A 27,698-nucleotide genomic window follows, 5' to 3' on the forward strand; every position below is an offset into this window, starting at 1 on the left:
AAAAGTCTCCTCTTTCTCTGGAAAAGCAGCTGGCAGTTTTGAACTGCTGACCCTGCCATTAGCAGCCGAATACATAAACACTATGTCATCAGGGCTCCTCTATGGAATATTTAGACACAGAATATTTCTGTCACACTAACAAGTCCCCTCATCCCCCTTTGCAATGAGAGTATTCCCTAGACCACTAATCTGCTTTCTATTACTACACAACTCTAGAATGTGTACATGTGTAATCATACACCATGTCTGGCTTTTTAACTGAAAATGTTCCCAATATTCATCCATGTCACTGCATGCATCGTTCTTTTTGTTCTTGCTGAGTAGTATTCCAGGACAAATGCACCATAACTTAATCTTCCATTGTCTATTGTTGAACATTTGGGCGACTGCCAGTTTGGGGACACAAAGAATAAAGCTACTGTGAGCACTGAGGTATAAGAGTTTGTGTAGAGACTTTTCATTTTCCTTGGGCAAATGTCTAGGAGTGAGCTGGATGGTGAATGTGTGCCTAACTTCCCGTGGAACAGCAAACGTTTTTGTAACTGGTTATATCATTTTATACTCATTAGCAAGGTATGAGAAACCATTTGTTCCACATATTCAACAACCCTTGGTTTTCATTTTCGCCATTCTTGAGTGTAGTTCACTGCATTTTTAATGACTGATGCTGTTGGATCTCTTTTTATTTGCTATTTGCCATTCACATTTTATTTTTAATATCTACTTAAATCTCTTGTCCACTTAAAATAAAGGCTTGTCATGATTGAGCTGTAGCAGTCCATATGAGGGTAGACAAAAAGTACTGCTATAAAATCATACAAACCTTTATCTACAAAGATGCCCAACTATGAAGCTGTCATTTCCTGTCATATCCTTGACCTAGGTCTGTGCAGTTCCACCAGCAGTGTTTCCATCTCCCTGAGCCTTCCAGAAAAAATGCTGCACTTTTGGATTTACATTATGTCAAAATGGCAAGCTTAGCATTCTTCAGGGACTCAAATCGTGTGTTTCTTTCCAATGCTATCTGAATTTGGGGACAAAGCAAAGTCTGAAGGGGCAAGATCAAGACTGGAGGATGGATGGGGCAGGGTTTCCCAACAAAGCTCCTGCAGGGCAGCCCCAGCCACTCGAGAACAATGAGTTGATGTGTTGTCATGGTGGGCAAACACTCCCCAGCACAACCTTCCTCGCCATTTTCTCACCAAGGCGGTTTTCAATTTTCTTAAAACTTCTTCCTAATAAGCCTCCACAATCACTCCGTGTTCTATGAGAAACTCTATCATGATTATCCCTTGGGAATCACAAAAGACAGTTGCCAGAACCTTTTGAATTGACATCTGTACCAAGAATTTTAGTGGTCCTGGAGAGCCCCGTGGAAGTCACTCCTCTGGGCTGAACTTTTTTTTAAGGGATCTGGTGGGATGGGGAGTGGGGCGGGGCGGGGGTGGGGGTGGGGTGCTAAAAAGCACTCTGTGGATAAGGAGTTTCCCATTTACAAGGTGTGCACTTCAAAACTGTTTGTTCCCATAAAGATTTATAGCCTCAAGGGTGGGAAGAGAAGGCTTTGTAAATGATGATGGCATGTGCCATGCTGTTTTCGATAGTATATGTACCATTTTACAATCCTACCAGCCAGAAATAAGAATTAAAATCTTCCTTTAACCACACACAAACAAAAAGAAGAAAATGATGATGGCAGCCTATGTGCAAAGGTGCTTGACACACTGGATGAATGTATGGATTGTGATAAGAGATGTAAAAGCCTTCAATAACAGTATTTAATAAAAAAGAAAGAAACCCAAAGGGGGCAGGTCTACTCTTTCCTATAGGGCTGCTATGAGTCCGAACTGACTGGGGCGTGAAGGAGACTGAGACAGGCGTATTTCTGAGGACTTGCCTGCAGGTACCCGGAGATCACAGATAGCGACATTTTGTTTGGAAGAAACCCATGCATGTATGAACTGGAGCTGTATTAACAATACTTTTAGCTTAATCTAGTATATTCTGGTAGCAACTCCTTTATCCAATAAGTCTTTCAGCAGCCTGACACATAACCCACTGCCACCTGGGCTCCTGCACAGCACGGCAGTGACAGGCACGACAACGGGGGGGGGGGGGGGGGGGGGGGGCCTTGGAAGATGCTTCAGAGCTTTGCTTACACATCTTCCTTTCAAAGTCAACTAGAAAGCTTAGGGTGTTAGGGTGTTCCGTTACTCTGCTGTTTTTCTGAAAGTTTCTACTAACTCTCAGTCCTGCTGCCTCTACAGAGGGAAGGAAAACAGAACAAAGCAAAACAAAGAGCTCTGGAAACACCGCTATTCTGTCTTCTATGAATACATCCACACCCACTTTTCAGTGTCTCTTGGCCTTTAGAGTTAAAGAATAGGCTCCGAACTAAGCCTCACTTCCTGCAAGACAAGACGTCTGCAATCACAGTCACACAAAACCTGGAATACAAACCCTGTTGGGAGTTATTTTCCTAACATTGGAGATCATCTGCACTGTGAATAAATATGCTACCGTGAAATAAAACCTGTCCTCCTGAAGGCCTCGGTTTCGCCAACATCTCCTCTCCGCAGAGAATTAACAATGTACTGTTTAAGTTGTGACAAACAGCCCGGGGTTGGTTGGTTGGTAATGAGAGAAAAGTGGGCTTTCTACACCCACAGAGTTCCAGTCTCCTAAACTCACAGGACCTATTCCACTCAATCCTACAGGGCGCTTTGCGGGGCATGGCAGGGAGTCAGGTTTTTTGGTTTGTCAGTCGTAATCCATACAGTGGTGCAATGTGTAATTTGTCGATGTTAACATTCTCAGATAGTCACTCACAGATGCACAGGGCTAGGAGTTAACGTTCACAACAGCACCCTACAGCAATAATAACCCGGGTGGGGGCCTGAGGAGGGAACACCTCCCTCAGAGCATAGAACAGCACCTCATCAAAAGCTGCAATTACCTAGCCTCAGTTTCCCTTCCGATGAAAAGAACAAAAAGAGCAGGAAAATGGGCACTCAGGTGAATCTATGTAAACTGAAGAGCAAAATTTTACAGCAAAAGATGGGGGGAGGGGGGTAACTCTGATTAGGATTAGTATCTGGAAAATGAAAAACTATCCAAACAGCTTATTTTCTCTTATTCAACATAAAATTTTATTACAATGGTCAACATGAGCTAATTCCTAGAAGGAACAAAAGTGACTCAAATGCTGATGAATTGGGGGGCATAATTTTCCACAACATCATGTTACAGCACAAGGTTTCATTTGCTTCGGGTGAAACTTGTGCAGCCTAATTTGCAAAAGTATTCAAGGGGCATCAACAGTTTTCTTAAGAGCTTTACTTGATCCTACAAATTCAGATCATTTTTTAATAAAATCATTCTACTAGGGGCTCGTACAGCTCTTATCACAATCCATATATACATCCACTGTGTCGAACACATTGGTACATGTGTTACCATCACCCTTCCGCAAGGTGCGGTAAAGTCCGAGGGAGCAGTTCTACTCTGACACACCAGGGGTCGCCACCAGTCAGATCTGTCCCAATGGCAACTGGGTTGGTTTGGGGTTACCAAACCTTGGGTTTTGCTTTCCTTGTTGTCACCTAGTCTCATTCGATTGGAGCTTCTTGGCCAGTGGCTTTGCTACTTGTCCCACATTATTCTCAATGACTTCAAAAAACACTGCATTAACAAAAACAGAAGGAGATCCATCTCTCACCATATACAAAAATTAAAGATCATTCAAAACTCAAAATCTACAACCCTAAAGATCATCAAGGCAAAAATGATGGTCGGCCTAAAGGCCTTCATACGTCGCACAAATAGACTATCAAATGTAACTCACTCACTGCCCCGTGGAGTCAATGCTGACGCTTAGCGACCCCTGTTGGTTTCTGAGACGGTCGCCCTTGAAGGGAGCAGAAAACCAGTCTTTCTCCCTCCAGAGCTCGTGGTGGTTTCAAACTGCCAGCCATGCGATCACATGACCACGGCTCCACCATCAAACGTGACAAAAAGTGCACAAACAGAAGACAAACCAGATGACTGGGCCCTCCATCAAATCAAACATGTACAGGCATCCAACGACTTTATCAAAAACATAAAAACTGAACCTCCCCCGAGTGGGAAATTTTATTGGCAATGACATACTGGACAATGGGGTTAGTCTCAAAAAGGTATAGAAAACCTCCACAGCAAACCCACAATCAAAAACTGGGCGGAGGACAGGAAGAGAACAAATGCTAAGGATCATGAACCATTGAAAAGGCAAATCAAAGCAATAATGAGGTATCTTCTCACGCCAGCAATAAGAGCAAAGTTAAAAAACAAAAAAAGACAGTGTAGTCTATCAATGCTGGTGAAGGTGTGCAGCGGCTGGAAGCTGAACGCGCCAAAGATGGGCCGTAACTAGTGCAAGCACTGCGGGAAGCAGCCCGGTGCTCCCTTTCAAAGCAGTAAAGAGAGACACCACAGGAGCCACGCATTGGCATAGGAGAGGGCTTTAAAAAGTTCATGGACGCATTCCACTATCATTTCCCCACAAACTCCTGAAGGCTCTTTGGATAGCCAACAGAAATAAGAGCTTCGACACAGACAGACGTGCACCCAGATTCATCCCAGTATCCATCACACTGGCACACCGTCATATCCATGATCCAGCAATTATCGTCACAACAGCCATCTAAGAGTGGGTCACACACAGGCACTCATGCTGGAACGGGGGTGTGAAGGTGACTCTTACAAAAGTTCAAGAAAAAATTTAAATTAAAAGTGGGATTTTCCCATGACATCTTTGAACCCATTATATGGGATTTTACAGAAAATATTTCTAGATATGAATTTACATGTGCTGCCAGTGTATCCATGAATGTAGTATAGCATGGTGGGGGTGGGGTTATAACCCTATGAAAACTTCTGAGCCATACTAAAAACCGTAAGGAAATGAGTGACTGAGACCACAGGCTCAGGACTATAGTCTTGGTGGACACTATGTGCACCTGACCTATGTCCACCAAAGTAGGTAAACGGTGACTAGAGGCCTAAAAACTTGTGAGCAACCACCGGAAGTGCTCCTCATCTGGAGCAAAGATACAAAGGAAGTGAAAGATGGAAGGAAACAATTAGCCTAAGAGACTAATGACCAGTGGATCATGTGAGCCTCAGCCCTCATGATGACCAGCTACTGACAGCTGCTGATAGCTCTAAAAGGGAGAACAACAGGAGGTCCTGAATACAGTGGGGGACAGGTAGAACAAAGCTCCAAACTATAGAAAAGATCAAACTTACTGTTGTGATAGAAAGTCTGCCCCTTAGACACCCTGCAGGGCTAAAACCAAGTTCACCACCACGGCTCAACGTTCCGCCAAATAACAGGCCTATCTAGTGAACAACGACACCAGGGAGGATAGGTACTCAGCACAATCAACCACTGGAGATCCAAAGGGCAGCCCCTGCCCAGTGATAAAGTTCAGAAGGCAGGAGAGGGTAGGAAAACAGGGTGAAGGGGAAAGGTAAACACAGGGAGAAGTGGGAACTGCTATTCTGTCATGGGGGATGCAATCAATATCACAAAACAAAATATGTATGAATCGTTGAATGGAAAAACCAGTCAGTAAAAAAAGAAAAATGAAAGAAAGCCAATTAGCTCTGTAAACTTTCACCTGTGTGATCATGAGGTGTCGATGGGATCAGGTATCAGGCATCTAAGACCCAGAATAAAACCATACCCAATGTGGGTGAGGGGGTGCATGGAGTGGAGACCCAATGCCATCTGCAGACAATTGGACATCCCCTCACAGAGGGGTCACAGGGAAGAGATGAGCCACTCAGGGTGCAGCATAGCATCGATGAAACACACAACTTTCCTCTAGCTCTTTGGTGCTTCCTTCACCCCACTAGCATGACCTCAATTCTACCTTACAAATTGGAGTAGACCAGAACATGCACACTGCTACAGGTAAGAGCCCGCAACACAGGGAATCCAGGGCAGATAAACCCCTCGGGGCCAACAAGGAGAGTAGAGATACCAGGAGGATTGGGGGGTGGGGGGGAGGAGGAGAATCGATCACAAGGATCAAACTTGTTTTAATCTGGGTACATTAGTTATGGCCACATGATCAATTGCAAAGGCAAGGTTTGTAACTGTCAGTGTATTTTCTTTATATGTGCATATTGAATACCTTTCCTTTGTTCATGTATGATATATCAGATACAATTGGACTGTGTTTTCATTTATGTCTGATAGATGTCTGATAATAAGCATAAGTGTGATTTCATTAATGTCCAGAAATTAAACGAGGCTAAAGAATTATGTACACGTGCCAAGTTGGCAAGGGTTGGATTGAGGTAGTTAGTTTATTGTGCCAACCTGGCCGATAAACACATGTGGGGTTAATTGAAGGGCAGAGGGATAAATGGCTAGGTGAGCCTGGCCTTTCACGTTCTCGGGTCTCTTGCTTTGTGGTCGGACCAAGGTGCAGCTGCCTTAGCCAGTTCTGTTTCAACTGGCAAGGCTCACTTCCTGCAAGACGTCCCTGAGGAGAAGCCACATGAACCTATCCTGATGCAGCCCTGGGTGCTGGAGCAGCCGTGTGGAGACCCCTGCCAGCGCTGAGATGCTTACATGTTCACTGACTCGACTTTCCTCCTGCAGTCGGCATCATTGCGTCTGTTTGGTGAGATAGGGGAGGACTTTGTCGATTGGTGTGGGACATATGGGTTAATGTTGGACTTGTGGGCTTGGGCAGCACTGGGTTGGGATGCTTTCTTGATGTACACTTACCCTTTATATAAAACTCTCTTATGCATGAATTTCTGTGGATTTGTTTCTGTAATGTACCCAGACTAACACAAACCTAAAATCCTCTCTCAGGGGGACAAATAACGGAAAAGTGGATGAGGGGCAACAGAGGACTATGTAAGATATGGAAATAATAATCTATAATTTATCAAGGGTTTGTGAGGGAGGGGCAAGTGAGAAAAGAGTGCTTTGAAAATGATGATGGCGGCATGTGTGCAAATGTGCTGGACAAACTGGAGGAATGTATGGATTGTGATAAGAGATGTAAGAGGCCCCAATAAAAGTATTTGAAACAAAAAACAAACTTTCACCCGTCACGAAAATATAAAAAGAAATGGAAAAGAAACCGTGGCTTGTTGGCCGCGTTGGCAGCAGGCCTGGGTCACCAGGCCTGCATTGTAGTCAAGGAGCCCCGGTGGCACAGTGGGGAGACATGGGGCTGCTAACCACGGGCCCTCAGTGGAAGCCCTCAGCCAGTCTTCCGGAGAATGCCGGAGGTTGCGGCAGGGAGGTGTCCACTGGACCCACGCGGGGGAAGCACACCAGCCTGTGTGATCCGGTTATGAATGACAACATCCAAACCCAAAGGACGGAATGGTATCAGAGCTTAAACTGTGAACACCCAGTGTGCGGGTGAGGTTCTGGGTGACGGGGAAAGGCCAAACCCATTTGCAGGGTCCTAACATGGATTAAGCCAGCGGTTCTCAACGAAAATAACGTTATGGTTGGGGGTCACCACCACATGAGGGACGGTTTGAAAGAGTCGTGGTGTGAGGAAGGTTGAGAACCCCTCGATTAAGCCTCTGGTGAATTTCCTGTGAGCTAGACCAGGGCTGTGGATAGCCTTGCTCTCGTGCAGAATGCAATGGGCTTTGGGCTGTGTTTTGTTTCTCTGTATTTTGCTTTCTGTGGTTTCCTGTATATGAAACCCAGGATGCGTCGAGCCATGGAGACAGGGACTGCATTGATGGGTTCTTGGGGGGATGGCAGGCGTGGCTGGGGGGAGGGATGGAGCCGAAGGCAGCAAGTACAAGCACTGTACAAGTCTCTTTAATCTGATGGACCCCCTGAATTGTACGGCATGTGAAATACCTGCCAAGAGAACTCTTAAGGGAAGAAAGCTTCGATGTTGTAAAGGATGCTCTGTCCTTGGGTTCATGGTGAGTGCCCATGGAGCAGCGGTCTGGATATCAGACCATGAGATAACATTGCACCAAAACACTTCTTCAGAGTGTTGAAAAGCAAGGATGTCCTTTCAAGGACTGAAGGTCTACGGTGAGCCTGGCCCGAGCCACTGTATTTCGGATCAGCTTGTACGTGTGCAACGTGTGGGCAATGAAACAGGGTGCTGACAAGAGTGCTGAATGCACGGCAGGCCACACAGAGGGGACTGCTGCTTGGAAGCACGGACGGCGAGCTTTCCTCTCACACACTTGGCACATGTTACCAGGAGCAACCCATCCCAGATGAAAGGCACCGCTCGATAAAGTCAATAAAAAGGCGGAAAATTCCCAACAAAACCGATTGGCACAGTGGCTGCTACAGTGTCCTCAAGCTGATGAGGACCAACAGTGATAGGTGCTGTTGTACAAGGAGTCACATCGACACGAACACTCTAAGGGCGAGAAGGGGGTCTGTGGTATATGATCAAATGAAAGAGAGTCCATTGGAAACGTTGTCTTAAAGCAGCTACTGAGCCATGGGATGCCCAGTCCAATACCATCCTGATGGGGATTTGGCAGGTGGGGTCCACTGAGTTTTACACTGGCTGATTTCAGAAGTAAACCCCCAGCCTTTCTTCCTGCTCCGTGTTAGGCTACAATCTCGGTTCAAACTTGTTCAGCATCTGAGCAGCTCCCGAGCCTCCACTGGCAGGCAGGTACTAGCTGCCCATGAAGTGCACTGGTGAGGAGTGGACCCCGAGCGTCCTGCATGGAACGGTGAGCTCCACCACTACACTATAGCTATCACTGGAGCTGTGTGGCCAGAACGTCCTTTCCTTCCCTCCCACACGCTTTTGAACATGCTTCCAGAAGCCAGTATGTAGAGCTGGAGGAGAAAATGGGTCCTGTAAAATACGCAATCTTACTTATTAGAAAAAATATTGGGGATTAAAGAGGTTTCAAAAACTGAGTTCAGGTTTTGGTTTTTTTAAAGGGGTTATAGTTAATTCCCAAGCTGACATTAACAAAACCACACACCCAGAATGAATTTCCAAAAGTAAACAAAAATAACTTTGCATTATTGCTATTAAGAATATTTTTTTAAAAGAATACTTTGCATCTATCAAAAGATACAGCGTAGGGTCTTAAAGGCTTATAAAGGTAAACAAGCGGCATCTAACTGAGAAGCAACAAAGCCCACATGGAAGAAGCACACCAGCCTGTGTGATCACGAGGTGTTGAAGGGATCAGGTATCAAGCATCAGAGAACAAAAAATCATATCATTGTGAGGGGGAGTGGAGACGCAAAGCCCATCTGTAGGCAACTGGACATCCCCTTACAGAAGGGTTGCAGGGAGGAGACAAGCCAGTCAGGGTGCAGTGTAGCAACGATGAAACGTACAATTTTCCTCTCGTTTCTAAATGCTTCTCTCCCCCCTCCCCCCGCCGCATTGTGATCCCAATTCTTCCTTACAAATCTGGCTAGACCAGAGGATGTACACTGGTACAGATAGGAACTGAAACACAGGGAATCCAGGACATATGAACCCTTCAGGACCAGTGGTAAGAGTGGCGATAACGGGAGGGTAGAAGGAAGGTGGGGTAGAAAGGGAGAACAAATTACAAGTGTCCACATATAACTCCCCCTCTCTGGGGGACGGACAACAGAAAAGTGGGTGAAGGGAAATGTCGGACAGTGTAAGACATGACAAAATAATAGTAATTTATAAATGATCAAGGGTTTGTGAGGGGGGGCGGGGAGGGAGGAGGGAAATGAGGAGCTGATACCAGGGACTCAAGTACAAAACAAATGTTTTGAGAATGATAATGGCAACAAATGTACAAATATGCTTGACACGCTGGATTGTATGTATGGATTGTGATAAGAGTTGTACGAGCCCCCAATAAAATGATTTTAAAATAATAATACTTTGCACAAATAAGGAGAAAATCAGGATGTTCTAGGAATACAAATCCTGTCAAGATATATTAAAGTTTTGAAGAGAAAAGTGGACATGCTCATTAGGTTAGAAGAAGGAAGCAGCTGTGGGATTACAAACAGAGCTGCAGGTACATCACTACGCATAACTATGTCAGATGTCTATTCAAAGGGGAGATTAGCAACAGGGGAAAAAGCAGCAAGTAACTGATTCTGAATGAAAAATAAGCCCAATATCAAACAGAAGCCTCCACAGCAGGTGGTCACCAGGGCAAGATGACTGACGTCTTTGATGTGCCTTTTTGGATGATAATAATAGATAAAAGGTTCTGCTCTGCCTAAATACTTTCCCTTAAATAGATGAAGAATCAGAAATATAAATCTGAGTTGTGAAACTATTCTTTTATTCACAAATCTACATCATTACAAAGTAGGGCTTTGGGGCAGAGAAGAACTACCTCTTGTAGATTTCTGGGGCTGGAAATCTTCACAGGAGCAAAATATCTCTTTTTTCTTCCTGGGAAGTGGTGGTGATAAGCTTCTTAATTGTCACGTGTCCTTCGAGAATCTACCTAGAGTACGCCTTCCATAGTGGAAGGCCTGAGACTACAGTCCCTACGAACTCAGCTCGATTGAACTTGGCTCAGTTTTCAGCCAAACAACAGACAGATCCATAAGGAAAATTATAAATCAATAACTAGAAGGAAGGGGTCTTACTGTAAACAACAAACAACTTCTATCACACTGAGTTTCCTAAACATTTAGTACAGTCTATCCAATGGCCTTTCAGACCATTCTAGAGGTACAAAGGGATGTCTTCCAGATGTTCTTGTCAAAGAGAGTTGCAATGAAAGCATTGGAACCATTTTTAAACAAAAATATCAAAATGTGACATTCCCCTACATCGCCTCCATCATGTGTGTACATTTCGGAAGGTGGAGTTTCCGCCACTTAAAAAAGCTGTGCTCTTGGATTTACAGTACATCGGGTTTACCTGGTGGCAGCACATCGGGTGTAACTGGTGGCATCCGTGAGAGGTTCAAATCATGTTTCTTTTCAATGTTGTCTGAGCTTTGGAAACAAAACATAGTCCAAAGAGGCACAACTTCAGGGCTGTGGAGCAGATGGGGTAAGGTTTGCTCACCAAATTCTAGGAGAGTCTCTGCTCCCCAGGTGCATTGGGCAGTGGGGAAAAATCCTGGGTGCAACTGTCCTGACCTTTTTCTCACCAACGCAGCTTTCAATTTTCTAATAACACTTTCACAACTCAAGAACTCACAGCCTACTCCTATGGGTTTCCTGGACTAGAAATATTTTTGAAATCTTTTTATTGGGGGCTCATACAGATCTTATCACAATCCATCCATCCATCCATCGTGTCAAGCACATTTGTACACAGGTTGCCATCATCATTTCCCTTGGTATCAGCTAATATCCACCCTTCCCCAGCCTCATGAAACCTTGATCATTTTTTTCCATGTCTTACACCGAATGCTGTCTCCCTTCGCCCACTTTTCTGTTGCTTGTCCCCCTGGCAGGGGATTATATGTCGGTCATTGTGATTGGTTAACCGCCCCCCCCCACCTTCCCCTTATCCTCCTGGTACGCTACTCTTATTATTGGCTCACTATAAATCTTTACAGGAGCAAAGAGACTCATTATTTTCCCGTGGAGCAGCTGGTAATAGGCTTCTTTAACTGTCACGTGACCTTCAAGAAAATCTATCAAGGGTACACCTTTGGAACCCAGGTCTATGACCCTTGGTCACCCTTGGGTCTGAAAATGAACTTGGCACCCTGTGCTTCAGTTTTCAGCTAACCACTAGCCAGGCGTGTAAGGGGGAGAATAGCATGGGTTATGCACACCTTAGACTATGCAACTGTTTGAAATAAGGAGGGCAGTTTTACCCAAAGACCAAGTCCGAAAGGGTTAAGAAAGAAGAAGAGATGGGAACAGGAGATGTAGAGAGGAAGTCGGATTAGGGATACCACACTGCAATGGATGAGCTGACACAAAACATGGATGGACTGTTGACTGTACAACTGATGACCGGCTCTGTCAGCCTTCACTCAATTAGCAATACACATTATGGGATCCCAGGAAAATTAAAATGAGCCACCATAACCTTCTGAGTTGACCTCTCTGCCTAGAATTTAACTGGCCCAGCAGATTCCCTAAGAAGACACGGTACTGATGGGACCATTATTTTGAGGGCGCGCTATTGAGATGAAGACAATCTATTGCTGATAGAGCTTGTCTGCAGCCATCCCCTGAATGCAGAGATGTGTTTTGTTCGGAATACACCTGTGCAGGTGTGAAGTGAAACCCTAGCAATGACTCTTTTTCCCTTACTCTCATATTTGCACCATATTTCAATTGCATAAGAAGAAGGCAACTCAAACTGAACACTGCTTTCATGGAAGCAAGCTAAAACTGAACCTGAAGGAGAAGATGTCGTCCCACTGCAAAGCAGCAAAACAAATAGAAGACTCAGTAATATATTATCCCGTGTAAAATCTCATGGTCCATTAACATTAAATACATAAAGGATATTTCACTCCAATAACCCTTCCTTTTACTAATCTAATCACATCAAGTAGAGAGAAAAACAAGTGCCTACCATATGGTCTTTCTGTACCAGAAAATAGCTGTGTTCAATAACAGCATCTGTGCATCTTTATCAACCCTGATGCTGCCCATACTTAAATGAGCATATTGTTCAATCAGAGAAGATGACAGGTCCCGTCGTCACAAACCAGAAAAGCAAAGAAACCCAGGATCATTTTTGTACTAGATGCTAAGCAGGATCAAAATGTGCTAAACCTCATAAAATGTTATAAATGCTAAGAAACATCAACAATTAATGGAAAGGGAAAAAGAACCTCTTTAGCTACAAGTGATCCTTTTTTAAATGGCTTTATGTAGTGAAAAATCCCAATGAATATATTCAAATCCAGAACTTCTGCTGAAATTCCACTCCCTAATAGCTGTTGCTGGCTACTGTCCTTCTTCTCCATTCCAAGACCGTTTGCATTCGGTTCTAACTTTTACCCTAACACTTTGGGCATGCCAAAGTATTATGACATATTAAAAATGTTTTACTCTGTTGTCATCAAGTTGATGCAGACTCATGGTGGTCCAAGTGTAACAGTCACACTGCGCTCTGGGGTTTTCCTGGCTGTACTGCAGGAAAGCAGACCACCAGGGCCAGTCCAGGACGGTGCCAGTGCATGAATTCAAACCCTCAACCTTTTGGATTGTAGCAAGTGTAAACCGCTGAGCCACTCAGGGACCTTCTAACACATAGATTTACGCACATGAAGGAACATGCGTTTACAATGAAGTAATAAGCATTATAATAAAGCTTAGCTTGCTACTAAAAACATTTTTAAAGGCTTACTATCTTGTACACTGCTCATGTATTTTTTTCCCATATATCAAGACGGGTAATGTGCTGATGTTGTAACAAGGTTTATGGGAGGTACATGTCACCCCAATGTGTGAAAACCAAATCACCATGCTTAGGAACCAGAAAAGGATCGAGTTTGTATATACTTTTAAGAAAATATTTCAATGGTGTTTTCATTAGCATAGGTTTACTGAAAACAGATTTAGTAACAACGACCTACAATGTCCTTTTATTATAGCTTAGTAATAAGAAAAGAATTTCTTATCCAGAATTAACAACTGTTCCCATTCTAAGATATATGGGAATGCTATGGTTTTCTAAAACTGTATTAAGTATTAATGACATAAAAAGATGTTTAATGCACACTAAAGAACACTCAACTACTTTAAGCCACTTATTTTAATAAATAAAGCACTGTCAATAAAGACCTCTTTTTCTTTTTTCTTTTTAAATAGTTTCTCGTATCTGCCAGTTGAGAGACCTGGTAGCACTGTCAGGTAAGCACTGGGCTACAAACCTCCCACCATCTCTGCAGGAGAAATAGTTACAACCTCAAAAACCTATAGAACCGCTATGCATTGGAACAGACTTGATGGTATAGGTCTGGTTTTGCTTTATCTACAGGTCTAACTCCCCTTCTGCTAGTCTATTAATTAACATGAGCTCCTCCCTTACTGCACAATGCACGTTTGTACTAATCACTGTTGGTTACTGGTACTTGGTTACCAGTTTCCCAAAGGAAAAAAAAAAAAGTCCAAGGAAAACAGCCACCCATAAACATCAGCAGTTGTAATGGAGACGGATGGAACTGGATGTGCAATGAAAGTCGCAGTAAAACATACACTTCACGCTCTACATGCTTTTGTATAACCTAAAATCTCTATCTATTCACACCTTGCAGTCCTAATTTAAATACCCAATAACAAATCAGACACTTTAGAGTTTTTCTAAGTCTTCATTCAGTTGAATCCAAACATATTTGTTGGGGGCCTAGTATGTGCCAGGCATAAGAAATACAACATCAAATTAAACAAACTTCTAGGTACATTATCTGTCTCAAATAAATTAGTAAAATCTACAGCATGCCAGAAGAGCTTAAATGAGATAGAGAAAAATAATACGGGGGTTGGGGGTGGGGAGTGGGCAGGGCAGGTTAGGGGTGAGCGCAAAGGCTGATTCATAAACAGGGTGGCCAGCGTCAGCAAAAGCCTCACGGAGACAAGGGCCTCTATGCAAAATCCAGAAGGAGGTGAGGGAAGAAATGTCCCAAGCAAAGAGTACAGCATGCAGAAAGGCCCTGAGGCAACCTCGAGCCCAGGGGGCGTGCGAGAAGCCCAGCGTCCAGAGTAGGAGACAGAGATAAGCAGGGTAAGCGATCAGGGTGGTGGGCGGGTAGACTGTATATGCTGACTGTACAAGTCATCCTGAAGACTGCTTTTCATCTTGAGGGAAGCAAGAAGTCCTTAGCGGGATTTGAATACATTACCTGCCTTAGGAAAAATCCACTCTGCTTATGGTGTGCACAAGAGGCTCTCGGGTGGCAGCGACCAAAACTTAGAGATGAAACCGGCTAGGAAGTAACGGCAATGATCCATGTGAGTGAAGATGACAGCTTGATCTGAGGGGTTAGTGGTTGAGGTAATATGCAGTTAAGAAAATCCTCTGTGTGCATGCGCACGTGTGTGTATGAGTGCACACACACACACACAGGGTAAGTAAAAAAAGTTGCTAACTCACAGACCCTTTATTAAACAATTAATAGTAAAATGTAAAGCTTTTGTCTCGACAGCTCCTCCATCCCGGTGAGTCTAGTTCTAAAAGGGTGGTTTCGTCATGGTAACCCTTCCCTGCAGAATACCATGCTCCTCAACTGACAGCAGGTCAAACGGCACTTTGGACATCCTTGAGAAACTCACCTCTGTGCCTTTTAAATATCCTCTGCATTTAGAGGACCAGAAGAAGGTTGAAGAGGCAAGGCCCGGCTGCAGGGGAGCTGGGTGACATTTCCCAGCACATTTTCCTAGGGCAGCCCTTGCCACCCTCCAAACAAAGACCGAGCAGGTGCTCGAGAGGAATTCCTCTGCGTAACGTGGTTGGCTGTTTTCTCACCGATGTCACTTCCAACTTTCTTAAGAGTTTTTGGTAAGTGCCTGTGATCCACCTGTGTCATTTAGTGAAAAAAAATCTTTAAGATGATTCCTTTGCAAATCTCAAACGTTACTACAACGTCCCCATAGATCTCCTCAGCAGTCAAGGTTTTGAGTGGATCTCTTTTTGAAGGCACTCTACACTAGACTAAGCTTATTACTGACAGAGCTTGTCTGCAGGCAGCCAGCAGTCACAGAGCCGTGTCTAAACAGGTTTTTGCTTTTGGAATAAACCTAAACATGGATGAACTAAAACTTTAGTAGCAATCCTTTTTGACTAACCTTCCCGTGTGTGTGTGTGTGTGTGTGTGTGTGTATTTACAAGGATAGACATTCAAGACAAGGATTCCAAGAGCTTGTGGAGAAATTCCATTATCAGTTAATTCCATTTTTCCATGAACTTTTTAATGAACCCTTCCTATATAAATATATATAGATACAAAATACACATATACTTATATCGACATAGATATAAGCAAGTACATGTATATGCTTCTATATCTACGAGGTATCCGTATATATGTTAATTTTTATAACTATAAAAGCAGATGTAGAAGAAAATAAATGCAAGCTGAGCACTAAGATGTGCCTTAAATTAAGCTGGACAGGATGTTGAGTGAACTTTAAATAGACCAAGGAGAATAATCAAGTGTGTGACATATTGGCATCAATATAGATCTATGTATTGACATTTAATAAAATATAAGGTTTACCAGCATATTTATTTATTCGACAAGCACTTATTTAGCACCTGCTATGTCCCAGACACTTCAGAAGCAAACAGAATGCCCTTTCGTAGAGGACTTACAGTCTGGTGGGGAACCTGGAAGTGCTACCACAAGAGACAGTGCAAGTGCCGGGGGGGGGGGGGGGGGGGGGGGGGGGGGACGGGGACGGGGGGGGGACACAAACTAAGGACAAGGAATCCAGACTGGGAGGGTCAGGGTAGGCTGTTCAGAGGGAGTTCAACAACCAAAAACCTCACAGCCATCCATCACTGCGGCCGCATGGTCACTGCCCTACAGGACCGTGTAGAACTGCTCATGTGGGTTTCGGAGACTACAACTCTTTACAGGGGAACGCAAGCCCAGTCAGTCTTTCGCCCACGGAGACCTTGGGGATAGCAGCCCAGTTTGCTACCGGGGCTCCCGTGGCGGAGGGGGTCAGAGAGGAGAAGGGAAAGGAAACAGCATTTACAGAACCTGAACTGAAAGACACTAAGTTATTCAGTGCAGGAAGTCCAGAGAGGAGTGACACTGCAGACAGAGGGCTCGGTTATGAATGTCTTTTAAACTTCTAGGGACTTTGAACTATCGTTTCAGTGATTCATCAAGGAGACGCGGCGGCCCGGTAGTGGCAGCGGGGAGGAAGTGACTAGGACTTTGGATGCGAGGAATGAAGAGAGAGAGTCAAGGATGACAGCCTCGTGTGTGACTTGGACACGTAAAGGAAGTACATGGTGCTGCGCCTTTCTTAGGAAAAGACGAGACAGGGGTGGTGCGTGCTGCGTTCAGTATCTAGACAACTGGCCACGGAAGTCTACCTACCACTTGGCCGTATACTCGAGGCTCGAGCTGTTGGTCTGGAGACCCCAGTATAAAACTAAAGCCACAAGGGTGTGTACATTGAGATCCAGGGGGTGAAAAAGAAGACAGCAGGTCAATGGAAAGGGCCTGCCTTAGATAGAGGCAACGGACAACCACCAAGCACAAGGCAAGCAGAGGCCCAGGAACAAGGGGACCTGGAAACAGTGTGTCCCACAAAGGAGAAAAGGCTTCAGAGGTGTGATGCTGTATTTTATTATTTATGCTCTTCTAAAATCAACCAACAATTATTTTTTTAGTAGCTCCAATACAGCTAAGGAGCCCTGGTGGTGCAGTGGTTATGCTTTGGGGTGCTAACTGCAAGGTCAGCAGTTTGAAACCCCTGGCCAGCTCCTCAGGAGAAAGAGGAAGCTTTCTACTTCCCTAAAGAGTTACTGTCTCAGAAACCCACAAAGGCAGTTCTAGCTTGCTCTAGAACAGTGGTTCTCAACCTTCCCAATGCCAAGACCCTTCCAAACCAGTCCACATGTTGTGGTGACCCCCAACCATAAAATTATGTTAGTTGCTGCTTCATCACTGTCATTTTGTTACTGTGGTGCACTGGGCGACCCCTGTGAAAGGGTCGTTGGACACCTAACGGGGTCACGACCCACAGGTTGAGAACCACCGAGGGTCTCCATGAGTTAGAATCTACTCCTCAATGGCAGTCAGCTTGGTTTTCTGGTCGCTGGGCAGGGGAAAGCGGTGACAGCCAGGGTCTGTAAAGAACTCCAGCCTTGGAAAGTCTCTGGGACAATGCTACTCTGTCCTACAAAGTCCCTCCTGAGTTGGAAATCATCTCCATGGCAATGAGTTTATAAAACATGTACGTATATGATCATCTTACTTGGGCGAGAAGTAGAGCATAAATATGAAATAAGTTAACTAGCATGAATCTGTTTTCATAATAGACAGCAAAGGTGTGGACAATTCGAGGACTGGGCAATCCTGTGGACTACAGACCAATAAATAAATAAATATTTGAAAGGAGCAAAAAATCTGTGGCATAAAAACTTGAGGAAAACTATGTTTTCTGTTTGTGCATGTGTTGGGGAAATTAGGTTAGACCATGAAAGTCTGAACATGAAGGTGGGGAGGGCAATTTACCACATTGAACTCAAAGGAAAAGTGTATGCATAGATATTTTATCATTCGTGTTACTAAAGAACACATCACAGATGAACTTTTATATCAGTTCAACAAGACACTCATCTGGTCCACAGTGAGTGAAGCAACCTTCAACAGCACATCTTTAGATATGCAAAGCACACTATTTTGCATGAACACAATCAATGTCATCCTTCCATCCTTTGTGCATAATGCCAACAGTGTTCTAACTGTCACAGTTCCTGATTTGAAGGAAGGTTTTGTTTGTTTGTTTGTTTTGTAAACTTCCAATACACTGAATTCTAGCACCTAGAGTAAACAGAGAAGCTTCTGATTGTTTATTAAACAAAGGAACAGATCTTAAAATTAATCATAGAAGGTGAAATTAGCTACTCAGATAAATTAAAAAGAGAGAGATTCCTATTAATCCACTACTGCATAGTTGAGTGTAGGGTTTGTTTTTGTCTTGTTCTCAGCGACTAGCATTACTATCAAGACAGAAGTACTGAACTCTTGATGAGTTAAAAAAAATTTTTTAACATAAATTTGATTCAATTACTTTTAAAAACAGCTCTTGTTTTTTTTTTTTACAAATTGACAGTACTCTGGAATGCAGACATGTCTAAGAAAATTGGCACAAAACTTAAGTGCAGCGCTTAAAGATCTAAATATTTTTTAAGAATTCCGATGGCTACTCCCTTTTTATCAGGAATAAAAAGCCCCAAGGTTTAATGTACACTGGCAGCACCAATGAGATTACTGGAGGCAATGACAATTACACAAGTTCCTCCCCTCATCCTCTGGGGTATTCAACAAGGTCTTCTGATGACTACAGCCCCTGCATTTCTATTTTCATGTAAAATCAAAAGAAAACATCTGCCTATGCTGAACAATGCTGAACCACATCACACTGCTTCCTCACCAAGGATAAGATGTACCATATATACTCGAGCTTACGCCGACCCGAATATCAGCTGAGGCACCTAATTTTACCACAAAAACTACATTAAAAAATATGCCGAAAAACTCGGCTTCTACGCAAGTATATACAGTATTATAACTTCTAGGTCTGTAGCATCCTCGAAGTGACAAAAACCAAAATTAATAATCCAACTTTTCTTCTTCCCAAATGACACTACTTCTTACCCATAAAATGCAAATAAGAGTACTAATTAAAGTATTCACAAGACAACTATGGCAAATAAGGCTTTAGGATTATAGCACATATCATGCAACTACAACACACATTAAGCGATCCCCAAAGGAGTTATTCTGACATGACACGAGCAGAGCATTTCGGTGTGATAGTTCAGCTTTTGCCGGCAAGCAGGTGTCTGTGGATGTCAAGAAATAAGAATGCTTCTAAATGAAAGCCTTCTAAGGCAAGCTCGCTCAATAAACCCTAACAGCACACTGTGTTACTGTGCATAGGCTTTTGATTCTGAGGTGAAGTCCAATGTGTGAGGCACATTGTCCTACATGTGTTCTGAAGACAAATTGAACCTCTGATTCACTTTTATTATGATAAAGCTCAGAGAATACGTAGAACTTGACCTTGCTGCCAAGGGGCTAGGAAGTTAAAGTTTAACAGTTGAGTTACAAAGAATTGGTAAGACCCTAAGGCCTAGTGTTGTCCACCTTTCCACAAAAAGCACAGGTACTCTCAACAGTAAAATCTAGGGGCATAACACTACGCAGCATGCTTCCTAAGCAAAGCAAGGAACACCATCAAAGACAACACAAAAACAGGGCATTCGTTATAAAAGAAACCTCCAACTACAAGGAGGAAAAAATAAGACAATGGGTTTTCTTGAATCCCATTGGATCACTGCTATCAAACTCTGCTTGGTATGTGCAGCGGAGAGCCCCTTACAAAGCTGTGAATAAAGACTCAAGGGCTGAACAGCCTGAGCAGGCTCTTGGAAAGCGCCTGGTCTCCACAGCAAGCCACCAGCTGGCACACTGGAGCGCTCACAGAACTCCTCGGTGGTGAAAGAAGCTCATAAATAAAAGAACAGTACAGGCCCGGGATTTGTCAGGGAGCTGGAGTTACTATCAGACGCTTCTCCAAGGCGCTCAAGCCCAAAACGGTCCACGGGATGACACTTGTTTTTCTCCGGAACACAGAGAATCTACCCTGCACTGGGTCATCGCTCCGAGCCTAAGTTGCCAGTGTAACAAGCAGACAAGCCCCCCTTCTTGCTCACCACCTTCCTTGGAAAGCAAGACCCACAGCCAAGGCACCAATCTACCCACTGGCCAGCATCCATTCCTACACTGCGGAGGGCTGTGGGCAGATACGGGGTCCTCCTTCTTGGTTCACAGCCATCCCCAATGGGAGAACAAATGGGCCGCCCTGAGTAGGGTGGACAGCACTGGAACATTCCAAAGTGACAAACACATTATTGAAAAGGATCACGGGAAATTCCTGGGACCAAACATAGGCAAAGCTTCGCCTCACTCTCCATCGAGCACCCACCAAGGGGCTAGAGCCCCTATAACATGCTTAGGTGCTGAGATCTGGTGGCAGCTGACCACCAGCTGGCACGCAGCCCCAAGAGAACACACAGGTGCAGCCGGGCAGGGGTGCTCTTACCTCGCAGGCCGGGGACACGCAGGCCTTCAGCTTGTCACCATCTCCCTCGGGCAGCGCCGCCGGACGTGTGGCCATCATTTCATTTCAAGTGACAGAGAAGAAACAAATCCTTTGGAGTCCACATCGGGAGGGAAAAATGCCACCACAGATCCGCAAAGAAAGGATTCGCCCCCAGGCTCCCAGGTGGTTGCAGGGCTGCTGAGCCAAATAATAGTGCCAGGAACGGCCGGTGGCTGTGAGAGCCCTGCACAAGGCCTCGCTCGGGGTTGCGGCGGACTTCAGCGGACGGCGCCGGCTCCTTCCACGTCTCCAGAAGGAAGCAACAAAGAACGGAGGGCGAGGACGTCCCGTCGAGGAAGACAGGCGGTGGCCACCTTTCGCCTAGTCCTGCTGCGCCGCCGTCCGAGAAGCATCTGAGTGTGGCATGAAGGCTGGCGCTTCGGCCCCCAGGAAGGTCCTTCCTAGAAGAGGAAAGTTAAAGGGCGTGAACTTTCCCCGCACGCTGAGTTTTCGCCGTGTCCACAGGTCTACACCAAGTTCGCCTGGACCACCCTTGCGCGAATTATCTGGCCCAGGCTGAGGATCCGCACGCGCGAACGCGTAAGCCAGCATCCCATACAAAAGAATGGGCAAAAAGGGGGGAAAAAAAGCCTATCAATCAGAGAGGACAAGGAGAAGCGTCAGAATCGGAAGGGGACGGTAAACAAGACTGGGAGTTTTTCCTCTTTAAACGCGCGTTTGGAAGCACATTTTAAACAGCATCGTTGCTGAGCTGAAAGCAGGGCGTCTAGCTCCCGCACTGATCTGACCTAAGACCAAATAAATCCTCGTACTTTTCCAACACCCTATATTGTCCCTTCTTCTCCCCCCACTTGCCAGGCCCAGCCCACGAGGGCAGCGGGCAGGCAGGCTGCCCGGCGCCGGCCCCGGGTCTCCGGCGGAGGCGGCAGTTTTCCGTGGCCCGCGGCGGGGCCGGGCGGGGTGCGGCGCGGCCGCGGGTGCGAACCCGGAGCAGCTCCCTCTCGGCGGCAGGAGTCTCCAGCCACCGAAATGCAGCCGCAGCCCTGAGCCACTTGTAGTTCGTTACCTGCGCCCCAAACTACCTCCCGACGCTGCCGTCCCCCCGCAACCACCTGGGAGAGGGGGTCCAAAAAAAAACAAAAAAAAAACAGGGAAAAAGAAAACCCACCACCCACCTACCACTCTCTCCTCCGCCCCTTCCTGGGGCGGATCGGTGGCCGCGATCTCCCGGGAAGAGCGGCCCCAACATGCACTTTGTAAAAAGGTGCGCGGAGACCGGGTCGTGCGGAGGAAACGCGGGCCGGCTTACCCTGGCCGCCCGGCCGTGCCCCGGCTCCGAAGGCGCGCGGGCGAGCAGCGGCGGGGACGCGGGCCGGGCGCGGGGCCCGGCCGGGACGCGCTAGGCCGCAGGCTCGGTTAATATTCATGAGCGGCCGGCGGGCGCCCCTCCTCCACGGCCGGCCGGCCGGACTCCGCCGCCCGCCGCCGGCCTTTGTGCCCTTCCCTCCGCCCCCGGTCCCTCCCTCGCTCCGCACACGCGGGCGCGGCCCCTCCGCCCCCGCCCGGCGCGGATCCCCCCCCCCCCCGGCCCGCGCCGCGCCCGCGCCGGGCGAGGCGGCTCAAGGTGGCGGGAAGGGAGGGAGCGCGCGGCGAGTCGGGATCGCGACCGGCCCGGGAAGCGCAGCGTGTGCGCGCGCGCTCTCGGCACAGGCGGCCCCTCGAACGGACACGCACCGGACAGAGCGAGGCGAGAGGCTCCAGAGGGGGCTGACCGGCCCCCGGACAGCGCGCCCCGCCGCGCGCCGCGCCCCGGAGCCAGCCCGGGCGAGCCGGAGACGCTCGGGCGCTGGCCGCAGCCGCACTCCCAGGCCGCCGCCCCCGGCCCGCTCGGCCCCGGGCGCTCGGCCGCCGCGGGAGGGCGTGGGGCGGGGCGCCCGCGGCCGCCGGACTCTCCCCTCGCCTGGCCTCGCCTCGCCTCGCCGGGCCGGGCCCGGGCCCCGCTCGGGCGCCCGCGATCGCCAAGTGACAGCCGCGCCGCGCCGCCGCGCCGAGCTGTTTCCCGGGGGCGGACTTCTCGCTCCTTCCTCCCTGGATCCACCTCCTCCCACTCCACCTCCTTCCCCTCCCCTCCCCAGGGGAGGCTCTGGGGCTGGGGAGTTTCTGTCGGGAAGAATACGCTCCCCTGGAGCCGACCCGGGGAAGCGGATTCTCCCGGGGTGCGTGTGCGCCCGCCGACCCCTCCCGGCGTGTCCCCCTCCCAGCCACCCGACGCGCCCCCACCTCCCGGGCAACAACCGGGCGCGCACACAACCGCCCCGCCTTCCCGGTCTCCCCGGCGTGGAGCGGGAGCGGCTGGGCAGCGGGCTCCGCCGGCCGAGGGAAGCGGCTCGGGGTGCACGGTTGTCAGGGGCGGAGCGTCCACCCGCTGCTTTCGGGCGGGTTCCCACTCACGGCGACCCTCGCCGGCACACCGGTCCGTCCCGGAGGGCCTCCCGGGCTGCGGTCTTCCCCGGAGCCGACGGCCACCTCCTTCCCCTGGGAGACAGGGTGGGTCCCCACTGCCCGACCTTTCGCTTAGCAGCCGGCGCTTAACCACTGCGCCACGAGGGCTCCTCCGGGGCGGAGAATGAGGAACAGTTACAGAGTTGGGGGAAGCAAAATCGAGGCAGCAAAGGTCCCGAAGGAGCGGGCAGCGCCCTCGTCCATGTTTGCCTCGCGTTTGGGGGTGGGGGACTGCGAGGCGGTGTGGGACTGCAAGATAAGGGTGTTCTTTCTCTCCGGACAGCCCAGTGGCTTCCCCCGTCTGGGGGGCGCAGGGGTGGGTGCCGGCGCGAAGCGTTACGGAGTGGGGTCTTTCCTCCGGGTAAAGCTCCCGAGCCGCTGGACGGGGTTGGCGCGCCTGGCTAGAGGCGAGGGGAGGCGGCCGGGCGCCTCCACCGCGCAGGTCACCGCGGGCCCCAGGCCCGGAGCAGAACCGCCGCCCTCCGCCGCCAACTCCCGGCCTCCTCAGACCCCGGGCGGCTGGCCCCGCCCCGCCGCGCCTCACACTATCTCCCGCTGTAAATTATCCAATCGGGAGGCGCGGCGAGAGAGCACGCACCAATCGGGAGCGGCTGACTCAAGCTGCGCTCCACCCCCTCGCCCCTCCTCCTTTGGGAAAAGCCACGCCCCTGCGGCCCCTCCCACTTCCCAGCCCGCCTCCCGGCTGGGAGGTGGCTCTTTTCTCTTAGCCTGGCGGGGCGCGGGGCTCCCGCGGAGTCGCTCGCCGAGGCGGTGGCGCCTGTCAGCTTGTCACTCTCATAGGAGCCCCTCATCAGCCCCTCCTTTTCTCAGCTCCCCTGCTGGTGCTGTTGAGGGTCATTTCTAGCTTCCCTCCGGCGGGAGGCTTGCAGCTATTGTGTCTGATCAGCTGCCACCCCGTCCTGAGGGAAAAAAGGGAGAAAACCGAGAAGCTGTGGGGTCTGCTTATCTTTTCGTTCGCTCTTACTGTACACACACACACTCACTCTCGCTCTCTCTCCACCATCAACACCCACCACACGCGCTGCGCCCCAGGTCCTGTTGCTCTATTAGGGGACGGAGAAGGCAGTAGTCTGCTTACCTGTACCTTAATTTTTCATATCTTTCTTAGAGGAGGCAATGCAAAACACCCATATAAAATACGCAGCTGAAACCCACAGCCTCTAGATCAATTTTATATGGTCATGAAACGTGCATGTTTGTGACAGTACCTGGCCAACTCGTCAGATCAATAACAAAGGTGTGGGGGGGGTAGGAATAGAGGGAGTGCCTGCCAGTTGATAATTGACTGCAAAAAACACTGAGGTATAGCAGTATCTAGTTCTAGATACTGTTGAGTCAATTTGCCGGAAGTGAATGGAATACAGGTTTCAAGTAGTGTAAGTCCAGTGGGTTTATTACGGAATATATCCAGTAAAGGAAAAACAAGGTTAAGCACAAAGCGCCTCCTCACCAATGCTAATGTGCATGCATGGCATAAATGGAGTGCAGTTTGGGAAAGAAAGAATGAATTGTGGTTATGGAAGGAGATGTGCTACGGACGGGTTTTATTTGGTTGGTGTTTTTCAGGGGGGGGCAGTAAAACATTATCATAGATTGCGCTGTGTGCCACCCCCAACCCCCAAATCTGTGCTGTAAATCCCAGCTCCTTTAAGGAGTATGCTTTTCTTCGTGATGTCCATGAAGCCGTTCAGTGCCTTAAACTTTGGAAATATAAAATCGCATTTGAGGTATGAAAAGAGCAGAAACAAGTAAACACAGACGAGAGAAGATAGATAGCATGCCCCACCCCCCGAAGACCTTCAAGGAACTGAGGCTCCTCCAACATGAAGAAAGGACTCGGGCCAGAGCCCACAGAGAAAGGCTTCCCCTACTGCCAGTGTCCTGAATCCAGACCTGCAGCCTCCTGAACTGTGAGAAATGCATGTCTGTTCAAGCTGCACTAAGAGATAGGACACAACTATTTTAGGAATTGGGGGGCAGAGGGGACAGAACCTAAAGAGGCACTTTTATTATTTTTTTAAGTGGGAAGATGTGAGAATCAAAGCTAAATTTAGTCCAGTACTGTCATTGACCATGAGACCTTGCGAAATCATGACTTGTATATAAGTACTATCAAATCATAGGGCTGACTACAAGCTGGAGCCCTGGTGGTACATGTGTTAGGTCCGTGGTTCTCAACCTTCCTCATGCCGTGACCCTTTCATACAGCTCCTCATGTTATGGTGACCTCCCCCCAATCATATTATTTTCATTGCTACTTCATCACTGTGAGTTTGCTACTGTGATGAATCCGGTGACCCCCATGAAAGGGTCGTTTGACACACACACACACACACACACACACACACACACACACACCGAAGAGTCACGACCCACAGGTTGAGAACCACTGCTGGGTTAGGTGTTAGGCTGCTAACTAAGCAGTTTAAACCCTGCAGCTGCCGCTCTGGAGAAGGATGAGACTGTTAGCTCCTGTACAGGGTTGTTACAGAGGCAAAATATATTTGCTATATATTTTTTATATTCATATCTATTTGTCATGTTTGTTACATGGGCAGAGTATTTGCGGTCTCAGAAACTCTATGTAGGGTTGCTATGAGTCAGAATCCAATTGACAACAGTGGATGGGACCTATGTATGTGCTGGGCATTCCTCTGGGAACTTTATATACCATGGCATACGTCTATGGTCTCACCCCAAAGCCCATGATTTTATCCACACCGCCACAGTACCTCTAACTCGGCTGATAGTGACCACGTCCACAGGTGACATTTATCACACGTGTACTATGTGCTAATGATCGTGCTGTGTGTGTGTGTGTGTGTGTGTGTGTGTAATGACTGTTGTTGAATTGCACCCCCACCCCAGAGATATGTTAAAGTCCTAACCCTTGGGACCTATGAATTTGGAAATCAGATCCCCTTATTTGGAAATACAATCCCTGAAGGTGTAATCGGTTAGCATGAAGTCAGACTGGGGTGGGGGTGGGGATGGGGACACAGGTTCAATATGACCAGTGTTGCAGAAAGAGGCACAGGCTGACAGGGGAATGACAAAGACCGAAGCAGAGAATGGTGTTATGCTGCCAGAAGCCAGGCAACACACCTGTCGAGAGCCCTCAGACAGGAGTGACCTTAGTTTGGACTACCTGCGTTCAAAACTGCGAAGCAATAAATTTCTGTTTTGACAAACCTCATAGTTTGTGGTAATTTGTTACAGCAGCCCTAGGAAAACCAACACATAATTATCTTAATCCTACTCCCTGAGGTAGCTATGATTATGAGTTCTGCTTTACAGAGGTTAAATAGCCTATCAAGAGCCTGACTTTTTAGGCCTTTACCAAAATTTGGGAATGCTGAAAAGAACCGGGAGGGTAAATTACTATCATATGTCTCGAGCAGGTATGAGTCTGTCTGGACAGAGAGAGACAAAGATCACAGGACTATGAGAAACCTGGTCCTCAGGTTGATCCAACCACTCCCTGTCTCAGGACCTCTGGCTATGAAAAAGCACCTTTGTTACCGTGCTGGACTGTCAAGAACATTCAAGAAGACAATAAACATCACCAAACCAAATTCACTGCCATCATGGAATCAATTCCAGCTCATAGCAACCACACCGGGACAGCGTAGAGCTGCCCCTGTGGGAGGCATAGTGACACAGTCGGTCATACTTTGGGCTACTAACTGAACAGTCAGAAGTTCGAAACCACCAGCTGTTCCATTGGAGAAAGATGAGATGTCAAGGAGCTTTCAAAATTGGAAAAGCAGTATTTCAAAGAAGCAAAAACAAAAAGCAGTAGTATTTCAATTGAAAGGCTACAACGGGAGTGTCTCCTGGTCTCCGCAGGCACCCTGTGCTTGGTAACCTACTATTGATAGTTAAGTTAAACGAGTTCAGTTTTTTTTTTTCCATGTGAACTGCATTCACTCCATGTGAACTGCTCTTGTAGCTCGGTTTGGAATAAACCCAAGGGGACTCCCTCGAGGTATGTGAGCAACCGTAGCCAAGAGTCAGCCGGACGCTGTTCCCAGGGTGGATGGTCTAAGTGGCCGGGGCTCCGAGCCGGGGAGTTCTCCTCAGCTGCCCATCTTGGGCATTTCACTCATGAACATCTCCACCAGAGGGAGGGCAAGGGAAAGGAACAGGAGCCAAACTTTGGAGCACATCTCGTGGCTGCTGATTGGCGGCTCCAAGGAGAGCTTTGGTGGAACAATGGCTTTAGCATCCCAGTCACTGAAATGACGTTTTGGACTCAGCTGTGAGTTTCGCAACCGAGCTTCCTCCTTTTCTCCATCCCGGATACCAAGGGCAGGCAAGAACCAACAGCGACTCTAGCCTTGTTTCCTTTGAAAGGCTGAGATTTCTCTCCTTCGAGTGTAGCTCACGGATCTGTGGCTTTCTTCTCTCA

General features: G+C 47.6%; 1 protein-coding gene and 1 non-coding gene across 8 annotated transcripts in view; both read right to left on the reverse strand.

The window, feature by feature from the left end:
- ARHGAP21 (Rho GTPase activating protein 21) overlaps nucleotides 1-23,715 on the reverse strand; it is a 152,097-nt gene extending 128,382 nt beyond the window's left edge. Inside the window, exons 1-2 of one of the 7 annotated variants that reach the window (XM_075552511.1) lie at nucleotides 23,332-23,715; nucleotides 20,744-21,204 (exon numbers count right to left, since the gene is read on the reverse strand). In XM_075552511.1, the coding sequence (XP_075408626.1) occupies nucleotides 20,744-20,821 (78 nt within the window). In that variant the 5' untranslated portion in view covers nucleotides 20,822-21,204; nucleotides 23,332-23,715. Of the gene's footprint in view, nucleotides 1-20,743; nucleotides 21,302-21,939; nucleotides 22,237-22,498; nucleotides 22,622-23,331 lie in introns of those variants that run through there. The other 6 variants (XM_075552512.1, XM_075552514.1, XM_075552515.1 and 3 more) reach the window with 6 other exon arrangements.
- Nucleotides 13,337-13,441, reverse strand: LOC142452288 (small nucleolar RNA U13). Its single transcript, XR_012785306.1, has one exon. It is a non-coding gene; the product is annotated as a small nucleolar RNA U13 (small nucleolar RNA).
- Nucleotides 23,716-27,698: the final 3,983 nt, after the last annotated feature.

Source organism: Tenrec ecaudatus, chromosome 6, assembly GCF_050624435.1.
Source record: "Tenrec ecaudatus isolate mTenEca1 chromosome 6, mTenEca1.hap1, whole genome shotgun sequence".
Lineage (NCBI taxonomy): Eukaryota > Metazoa > Chordata > Mammalia > Afrosoricida > Tenrecidae > Tenrec > Tenrec ecaudatus.